The sequence below is a fragment of the Scyliorhinus torazame genome, chromosome 4 (genome assembly GCF_047496885.1).
Source record: "Scyliorhinus torazame isolate Kashiwa2021f chromosome 4, sScyTor2.1, whole genome shotgun sequence".
Taxonomy (NCBI): Eukaryota; Metazoa; Chordata; class Chondrichthyes; order Carcharhiniformes; family Scyliorhinidae; genus Scyliorhinus; species Scyliorhinus torazame.
Genome location: NC_092710.1, coordinates 267984226 through 267994769, shown reverse-complemented (window position 1 = coordinate 267994769; position 10544 = coordinate 267984226). Strand labels below are relative to the sequence as shown.

General features: G+C 47.9%; 1 protein-coding gene across 1 annotated transcript; it reads left to right on the top strand.

Moving 5' to 3' along the window:
- The first annotated feature begins 4896 nt into the window (after nucleotides 1-4896).
- Nucleotides 4897-10322, top strand: LOC140410930 (proline-rich nuclear receptor coactivator 1-like). Its single transcript, XM_072499774.1, is given in 3 exon segments — nucleotides 4897-5349; nucleotides 5352-5671; nucleotides 7951-10322. Coding segments are annotated over 3 exon segments (861 nt in total). The 5' UTR covers nucleotides 4897-5273; the 3' UTR covers nucleotides 8416-10322.
- Nucleotides 10323-10544: the final 222 nt, after the last annotated feature.

Here is a 10544-nt window from a genome sequence, read left to right as displayed (position 1 = left end):
CACCGTAATACTGTCCTTGACTAACAATGCCACCCCTCCCCCTCTTTTACCACCTTCGCTGAGCTTACTGAAATATCTAAACCCTACCACCTGCAACAACCATTCCTGTCCCTGCTCTATCCATGTCTCCGAAATGGCCACAACATCGAAGTCCCAGGTACCAACCCATGCCGCAAGTTCACCCATCTTATTCCGGATGCTCCTGGCATTGAAGAAGACACACTTTAAACCACCTTCCTGCCTGCCGGTACACTCCTGCAACTTTGAAACCTTACTCATGACCTCACTACTCTCATCCTCCTGTATACTGGAGCTACAATTCAGGTTCCCAATCCCCTGCTGAACTAGTTTAAACCCTCCCAAAGAGCATTAGCAAATTTCTAGTGGGGGGGGGGGGGGGGGCGTCCAGAAACCACCTGTCAGTAAGGTGACGTGGAATGTTAGGAAGTTAAATGGTCTGGTTAAAAGGTCCTGGGTGTTTGCTCACTTGCAGATCTTGATTGCCAATGTAGTATTCTTGCAGGAGACACATTTGAGGGTTAGGGATCAGACGAGTCTAAGGATGGGATGTCTGGGCAGGTGTTCTACTCAAAGTTTGATGCGAGGTCGAGAGGGTGGTGAGTGGGGTTTTGGCGGGTGCACTAGTGCTTTTAGTAAACATATATGCTCCGAATTGGGATGATGCAGACTTTATCAAGAAGATGTTGGCGGGCATCCTGACCTTGACTCGTATCAGTTGATCATGGGGGGAGATTTCAACTGTGTATTGATCCAAGGATGGGTAGGTCAAGTCCGAAGTCTTTTGTAACTTTGGGGATGGCGAAAGAGCTGGCAGTGTTCACGAAGAAGATGAGGGGTGAATCGAGGGTCAGGGAATTTTCTTTCTTCTCACACGTGCACTGGGTTTATTCCCAAATCGACTTTTTTGTGGTGGGGGAATCATAACTCCCCGGTGTTGTGGGGGCTGAGTACTCGGTGATTGTATTATCGGACAATGCACCATACTTTGTGGATGTGCAGCTGGAGACGTGCCGAGACCAGCTCCCCCCGTGGAGGTTAGACATGGCGCTTCTTCAGGACAAGGGATTTTGTGAAAGGGTAACTTCAACCATAGGGAACTATGTAGGTTTTAATCAGAATGAGGAGGTTTCACCCTCCACATTCTGGGAAGCGTTGAAGGCGGTGTTCAAAGGGGGGGTAATTTCATATAAAGCCCACAGGGACAAGGTTGGAAGGGTGGAAAGGCAGAGGCTGGTTGACTTAATTCTGGAGGTAGACCGGCAGTACTCCACGGCCCTGACGGCAGAGCTGCTGGCAGAGAGAACAGTTACAAATGGAGTTTGAGCTTGTATCGATGGGGAAGGCGGTGAACTAGCATCGCCGGTGGAATTTTACGAACAGTTTGCGGCCTTATTGGTGCCACATTTATTGGGGTTGTTCAATGACTCTGTCACAGGGGGTGCTGCTGGCCACTTTGGTACAGGCATCGATCTCCCTGATCCCGAAAAAGGACATGGATCCCGTGGAGTGTAGGTCTTACAAGCCTATTTCACTATTGAATGCCAATGTAAAGGTATGAGCTAAGGTTCTGCCGAAGCATCAGGAGAGGTACTTGCCAGAGGTGATCTCAGAGGAACAGGCAGGGTTTGTCAGCCAATATCCGGAGACTGGTGAATGTGGTTGTGTCGCTTTTGCGGGGGGGAAGGTGCCTGAGGTAATCATCTCTATTGATGCAGACAAGGCTTTTGATCGGGTGGAGTGGAGGTACTTCTTTGAGGTTATGGGGCGATTTGGATTTGGGCCAATATTTATCTCTTGGATGAGATTGTTGCATAGTGCCCCCACAGCAAGTGTCTGGACTAATGCAGTGAGCTCAGGTTATTTCTGTTTGTTTCGGGGCACAAGGCAGGGATGCAAGCTGTCCCCATTGTTGTTTGCACTGGCGATTGAGCCATTGGACATCGCGGTTAGGTCGTTAGGTGGGTAGAGAGGTATTGAGAGGGTGGCAAGGAGCATGGGGTGTTCCTGTATGCAATCTGTTGTTGTAAGTTTCTTATCCTCTACCCAGTGTGGGAAGGATAATGGAGCTGCTGAGGAAGGTTTGGATCTTTCTCAGGGTACAAATTGAATGTGAGCAAGAGCGAGATTTTCCCGGTGAAACCCCTGGGGAGGGGACCAGAGTTGGGGAAGCTGTCGTTCAAGCTGGCCAAGGTGAAGTTTAGATATTTAGAGATTCAGGTGGCTCATGACTGGGCCACTGGTAGAGGGGGTGAAGGGGGACTTGAAGAGGTGGGATGCCCTCCCGCTATCAATGGCGGGTAGAGTGCAGACGGTCAAAATGAACATTCTGCCGAGGTTCTTATTTGTGTTCCAATGTCTCCTGATATACCTCCCTAAATTTTTTTTGTTAGGATGGACATGTTAATCTCAGCTTTTGTGTGGGTGGGCAAAACTCCCAGGATTCAAAGAGCCCTCATGCAGAGAGGACGGCGTTTGGGAGGGCTGGCAAATGTAATGTTCTATTACTGGGCAGCGAACATCAAGAAAGTGTGAGGGCGATTTTAAGGGCCGGGGTGGGGGCAGATGTAGGAGGCCTCCTGTGTAGGTTTATATCTACGAACGTTGGCTACAGCCCCTCTTCTGTTCTCTCCAGCCAGGTTCTCAATGAACCTGGTGGTGCTGGCGTCTATAAGAATCTGGAACCAGCCTAGGCAGCATTTTAGAGTGGACGCATGTTATTGTTGTCACCAATCTGCAGGAACCATAGGCTTGCACCGTCAGGGAAAGATGCAATGTACAAGATTTGGAAGAGGAAGGGTGTCGAGAGGTTCAGGGATTTGTTTGTGCAAGGTAGGTTTGCGCAACTGGAGGAGATGATGGAGAAATTTCAACTCCCGAGGGGGGAGTGTGTTTAGCTATCTGCAGGTGTGGGACTTTGTTCACAACAAACTCTTTGTTTCCTCAGTTACCGAGATCTACACTGATGGACAGGATGATATTTTGGCCTTTGCTCCTGATTTCCCAGCAACGAGTGCTGCTTGGATGGAGGTCAGTGGTGCCACCTTAGGCCTCGGCATGGTTGGGGGACTTGGCAAAGTTCCTGAGATTGGAAAAGGTTTAGTATGCCTTTAGAGTGGTAGCTTCGTCCTTAAGGGTTTGGAACCAGCTGAGGTGGTATTTTGGCATGGGTGTTATGTCGGTGCTGACCCTTATTCGTGAGAATCATCAGTTTGCCTCGGCAAGGATTGATGCGCCATACAGGCAGTGACACAGGGAAGGGGTGGAACGGGTGAGGGACTTGTTCATGTAAGGATGGTTTGCACGTTTGGGGGAGTAGGCGACACAGTGGCACAGTGGTTAGCACTGCTGGCTATGGCGCTGAGGAACCGGGTTGGATCCCGGGTCACTGTCTGTGTGGAGTTTGCATTCTCCCGTGGGTTTGCGTGGGTTTAACCTCCACAACCCAAAAATGTGTAGGTTAATTGGCCACGCTAAATTGCCCCTTAATTGGAAAAAAATTGAGGGGCCGAATAGTCTACTAACAAAGAATACAGCGCAGGAACAGGCCCTTCGACCCTCCAAGCCTGCGCCGACGATGGTACCTGCCTAAACTAAAACCGTATGCACTTACGGAGTCCGTATCCTTCCATTCCCACCCTATTCATATATTTGTCTAGATGCCCTTTAAATGCCGCTATCGTACCTGCTCCACCTCCCCAGGCAGCACAATCTATATATTTACCACCCTCTGTGTAAAAAACCTGCCTCACACATCTGTTCTAAACTTTTCCCCACGCACTTTAAACCTATGTACCCTAGTACTTGACTCTCTGACCCTAGGAAAGAGCATCTGACTACCCACTCTGTCCATGCCACTCATAATCTTGTAGACCTCTATCAGGTCGCCTCTCAACCTGCATCGTTCCACTGAGAACAGACCGAGTTTATCTAACCTCTCCTCATAGCTACTCTCCTGCTCCTAATTCTTGTTATGGTGTTAGCGAATTTCAAATCATGATCTTTTTAGATGCAAGACAAGTGAAAATTGTAATAAATCATGTTTCTGCACTTTATTGGTGGCTTCTTATTTTCATGCAATGATACCTAAAATAATTTGATTCAAATTAATTAACTATTAACTAAATCAATTCAATGAAGCCTTCAAATGGAATTACACTGTTATCTGGCAAGTTGCTGAGAGATAAAGACACGAATTCCTCATCGGAGAGCCAGCCGCTGCGGACACGATGGGTCAAATGGCCTCCTGCTGCCCAGTGACCGTTCTGGGACTTTCCAGTCATTTACCAATCGGTGACTTTACCCGCACGATAACAAATGGGTATCAACATGCAATAGTGCGTGCATTCCCGGCGATTCTGGGGAACTCCAGGCTGAAGGAGATGGAAATCACTGGCACAGAAGCTGAGGATACAAAGGGCATCACTCTGCACTCAGCCAAGTTTCCATCCGATTCCACTCAAAGTTTCAGGACGTTTATCTCGCTGACGTCACCGCTGGAGCGGCCGGAAAGTCCCGTCACGTGATCAATCCTCCCCTCCCCCCCCCCCCATCATTCCAACCGTCATCTTGCTGACAGGAGATGTAAACAAGTGGGACAAAAAAAAACCATCAGTCATCACACACGGTTCGGCGCACTCGCAACAAGTTACATGAAATTGCTGCTGGGTGATGGAAATAAGTAGAGGGTTCCCCCCGGCCCGGGTTCTCTCTCTCCCCCGCCCGCCCCCCGTGCCGGACCGATTACATCACCGTTGGCAAGGGCCAGAGGGACGGGGCGCGCTCGCGGGGCGTGACGGCAGTCATGTGATGATGGCACGGAGCACTGCCATTGGTCAGTATCTTGAGTGATGACGTGTCACAGCTGCTGCTGCCCCCCCCCCCCCCCCCCCCGGGTTGTTGTCAGGAGAGGAGCGATATTAAGCTGACTGCCCAGAGTCGATGTTAATTCATACTGTTTGTAAACAGGGGTCAGCTCCTTGTCGTCCGTCCGCTAAAATAAAGACACCTGAAGCCGGCGATAATTATAGCCAAATATATAAGTTTTGGGGTGAGGAGGTAGAGCCTGAGCCGGGAGGATTTACGAGTGAGCGAACAATCGCAGGAAGTCGCTTCAGCCCGGCCGCCATTTTCAGCCTTTGAAACTTTTAACTGACGGAGAAAGGCGACGTGTTCTTCTGTCTGCGGAGGCCGTCCGGACATTTCCCCCGCCCTTCGTTTGGACGAAGAACTGGACGGCGGGGGCTTCGCGTTGCATGGTGACCGTCTCCTCCGCTGGACATCGCACCTCCGATGCTGAGCTCGGGGTTTTAGCCACAGGTCGGAAGCGGAGGTGGCGATGCACCCGTTACCTTTGCCTCTACCGCCGCCCGGACCCCTGTCCGTCGGCGCCTCCAAGACCGTCGCCGCAAGCCGCCACCGTCACCACCACCACCAGCAGCAACCGCACCAACATCAGAGCAAGGCGACCGTGGTGAGCCGAGGCTGGAAGATCCGTTGCTCTTCCTCGGCCGGGCTCCTGCAAAGACACACGCACAGCCGGCCAGCGCTGCAGATTGGCATCCGGAGTGGGCCTGGCGGCCCATCGGTGGCCGACAAAACTCCGTCAGCGACCGCCAGCTCTCTGAGCGCCGACGAGCACAAGGACGGGAAGGTAAGAGAGCGCTGGGCCTGGGGAGAGTTCCGTGAGGGTTCAGACTCAGTCCGGTATATTGTGGCCACGTTTACCTCCCCAACCCTCAGGGACATGGGAGGCGAGATGGGTGTCTCCGGCGGAGGAGAACCATTAAATGTTTGAAATTGGGAATTCCCGATACTGACTGGAACAGGCGGAGGGGAGGGGAGGGGAGGGGGGGGGGGGCTGTGTGTGTTTGGTTGGGAACAGGCGGAAGGGAGGGAGGGGGGGGGCTGTGTGTGTTTGGTTGGGAACAGGCGGAAGGGGGGGGGGGGAGAGAGAGATGTGTTGGCTGGGAACAGGCGGATGGGGGGGGGGGGGGGGGGGATGTTGGTTGGGAACAGGCGGAAGGGGGGGTATTGGCTGGGAACAGGCGGGGGATGTGTTGTTGGGAACAGGCGGAAGGGGGGATGTGTTGGCTGGGAACAGGCGGAAGGGGGGATGTGTTGGCTGGGAACAGGCGTAAGGGGGGGGTATTGGCTGGGAACAGGCGGGGGGATGTGTTGGCTGGGAACAGGCGGAAGGGGGGGGTATTGGCTGGGAACAGGCGGGGGGATGTGTTGGCTGGGAACAGGCGGAAGGGGGGGGTATTGGCTGGGAACAGGCGGGGGGATGTGTTGGCTGGGAACAGGCGGAAGGGGGGGGGTATTGGCTGGGAACAGGCGGGGGGATGTGTTGGCTGGGAACAGGCGGAAGGGGGGGGGGGGTATTGGCTGGGAACAGGCGGGGGGATGTGTTGGTTGGGAACAGGCGGAAGGGGGGGATGTGTTGGCTGGGAACAGGCGTAAGGGGGGGGGGGTATTGGCTGGGAACAGGCGGGGGGATGTGTTGGTTGGGAACAGGCGGAAGGGGGGGATGTGTTGGCTGGGAACAGGCGGGGGGATGTGTTGGTTGGGAACAGGCGGAAGGGGGGGATGTGTTGGCTGGGAACAGGCGGAAGGCGGGGTCCGGATTCAAACTCCGGCCGTTCTGAAGCGGTTGGGCTGAATGCTGTCCTCTTTCGCCCCAACAACAGCCAACCAATCAGCACTTTGTTCTGTGACCAATGAGTGCAGAGCTCGCCGTTCCCCTGGTGACAGCTCTTGGAGGTTGTGCCTAGGCTTAATTTCCGGTTCCATGGGTTTATTTGGTTCTCTGTAAATTGCCAATCCAGAGATTCTTTTTTGTGACTTCCATTACTGTTTACTGGATGGCATGCAGGGGAAGGGTCAATTGGGCCACTGTTGGTTTCTGCCAAAAATGTTCGCGGCTCAGGTGATCTTCGGGTCTCGGGTGCAATGTTTTTTTAAAAATTAAAATAAATTTGAAGTACCCAAATCTTTTTTCCAATTAAAGGGTAAGTTTTTGTGGCTTTGTCCCTGGTGTAGTTAGCACTGTTGCTTCACAGTGTCCCAGGTTAGATTCCGGCTTATATGACCATAAGACATAGGAGCAGAATTAGGCCACTTGGCCCATCGAGTCTGCTGCGCCATTCAATCATGGCTGATATTTTCTCATCCCCATTCTCCTGCCTTCTCCCAATAACCTGATCCCCTTATTAATCAAAAACCCATCTATCTCTGTCTTAAAGACACTCCGTGATTTGGCCTCCACATCCTCTGTGGCAAAGAGTTCCACAGATTCATCACTCTCTGGGGCGGAAGAAATTCCTCCTCATCTCTGTTTTAAAGGATCGTCCCTTTAGTCTGAGATGGTGTCCTCTGGGTCACCGGCTTGGGTCACTGTTTTGTGCGGCGTCTGCACGTTCTCCCCGTGTCTGTGGGTTTCCTCCGGGTGCTCCGGTTTCTTCCCACAAGTCTCTCTGTGCCCGATCAGGTGCCGGATTGTGGCGACTAGGGGCTTTTCGCAGTAACTCCATTGCAGCATTAATGTAAGCCTACATGTGACGATAATGATTATTCTATTTGGTTGACCTTTAAAGATGTACCCTGCACATCTTTGGGTTCTGGGGGTGAGATCCATGCAGACACGAGGAGAATATGCAAACTCCACATGGATGCTGACCCAGGGCTGGAATCGAACCCGAGACCTCGGCACCGTGAGGCAGCAGTGCTAACAATTGAGCCACATGTCTAGGGTGCAATGTTGCCCAACTTCCGAAAGGATAATGCTCGGTGGGCATTTACTAGAATACACAGTAGTGTGAGTGGATTAAAGTTTTGATTCAGGCTGAAGCCTTACCTAAAAGTTGACGTCAAATTGAAGTTCAATGTACCTCGCAGTCTATTTCATTTAATGTTTTCTTTTTTTTGTCTTAGGTGACCAAATCGAATATTGGAAAATCAGAAAAAGCAATAGCTCCACAAATGCAATTCATGTATAGTGTAAAAAGAGCAGAAGAGTACTGCCAACCCTTAAATACCAAGAAAAGAAACAAGCGTAACCTTCAGTTGAGAAAAACTTCAATAAAAAGAAATGAAAACAACCATAGTCAGAATGCTCCCTCTGTTGAACGCTGCAACATTCTCAAAAAAGAGGGGGAAAAGCCGATTATTACTGGAAACAGCTCCAAGAATCTAAGATTACTGAAAGTTGGTCTGAAATCTGTACTGAGCCTTCAAGGAGATCAGAACTATGCTGGGCCAAAGTTCAGTGAGCCACCATCTCCCAGTGTTCTACCTAAGCCACCCAGTCATTGGGTAGGAGCACATGCTGAATATCCTGATGAGAGTAAGGAAATAATGACTGTCCACTTAAAGACTTTACTAAAGGTTGATGCATAATTCAAGAGCAGTTCAGGTTAACTTAAAAATACTGTCATAGAGTCAAATTAAGAATGTTTCAGTCGAGATTCAATTTGTTGCAGTAGAAGGTCCTGCATTTTAGACAATTGTAAATTTTGCTTTGTGCTTTTGGGATAACCATATGCAAGTGGTGCTAGTAATGAAGTGGGATTGTGTATATTAGTGTAAACCATGTAATTATTTGTATATTTTCATATACTCAAATATGAAAGAAAGGAATTATAGTTTCATATGAGAATTTGTTGCCTTGTACCAGTTGGTGGGCCGAGTTTAAAATTTTATATTTTGTATATAAAAGGGGAAAACTCAAGTTAAAAGCTAAAGCATTCCTAGTTCTTCATCCTCTGAATGCACGAACCAGCAGATATAGAGTTGTGTACCCCTTTGTATGTTTGACAATCTGCAATGCATTCTTGACAGGGAAAATACTATGGGCAAAAGATAGAATAATTTGAGCACTGCTTTTAACTGCACTAAAGGATATGATGTACCATCAACAAGATGCACTTTCATCTTACTGAGTGTTAAGTATATAATGTGAATAATTTTAAAGTCTTTGTCACCAAATTTAACTAAAGCTCTGGCTGGAGGAGGAGCAAAGTTTAGTCTGTTAGAAAACTGAATACCTCACTGTTAACATACAAGGTTTGAGGGTCCTTTAAATGTTGATGTCCAGAATACCATTGATAAATCTTTTTAAAACTGATCACCAATTTGCCAATCATTGTGCAAGTTGCAAATACCAATAGGAGCAAGAGTTGTGCATCTCACATTTGTTATCTCGTCTAACTCTCCTACCGTTCCACTTCTGAAAGTGGGAACAAAATCTGCTAGACCTTGTATTCCTACGTTCTCACGTTTGGTTGTACTGTGGCCAATGTTGGTTGCTTTGTGGGTATTTCCCTGAACATCTGGCACAGTACTGTTGATTGGATAGTTAACTTCAAGCCTGACAAATAACTCTGCAATGAACCAAGATGTACATCGGAACAATGACATTTTCCTTCTATTAAAAACTGCAATGTTAGATTTTGTTAAAACCCTATATTGTACTTTAGATAAGTAGCGACATTGGCTGTTTCATGTGATTCTTTCAGTATTGCACATCTGAACTGTTTGCAGGAAACAATTTCTGCTGTTTACAGAACTATCTTCCTGGACTAATCTATGTACAATGTAATTTAATCAATTACTTGGTTAGTTGCTGCTATTCTATTGACAAGTACTGGTTCATCCAGCTGTGAATTACTCTTTGCTGTATGTCTGAACATATACAAGATCAATTGATAACTATCTGAAACCCTGTTACTTCCAAAAGGAAGTTTCCTAAAATTCTCCCCCTACACCATTTTGGCCATTAACATAATAACTAAAATGCTAGTTCTGATAACACAGATAAAAGCAAGAACAGAGAAATGCTTCTCGTTTACACTTCGCGTCTAGGGAAAATTATTGATCCTGAGTCTTCATTTTGCGCCTAACCTATGGTTAGGCTATGCAAACTATCTCACCAGCTTTTGAGTACTCTTTACAATATCTTTGAAAGAATGGGTCATAAAACTCAAAAGTGGTTTATATAACTGTTGAAACAATTAGAGTCCAGTAAAAATACTGGATACGGTAATTCTACCGAATGTCAAATGCATAAACACAAGCTGAAACATTTTATTTTATCCCTATGCAAGTCATCAATTATTTACCAATAGCTTAGATAATACACAATTGTTAAATGAGGAATACAACCAGTATTTTCCAGAAGAAATGCTGACATCTTTATAAGCATGAAGATTCTTGCTGCAACATTTGTTAACTGTTCCTCTTGTACCCTTCCTACAAATTGGCAAATTTCAAAACTAAAAATAAAATTGAATTGGTCTCCCTGGTAATTGCCTTGTTATTTTCAACAGATTCCATGTTCATGTAACAATATCTTGTCACTTTGTGATGCTCTAGAGTTTCCAATAGAATATAGAGTGGTGAGGCTGATCTGATACTGGAAGCATTGAATAGACATGAGGCACATGTTTCAACACAATTTATTTACATGAAATTCTGCTTGTTGGCAGGAAAATATTTTTTAATTTTAGGGTATGTATTTTTCTAGAGTT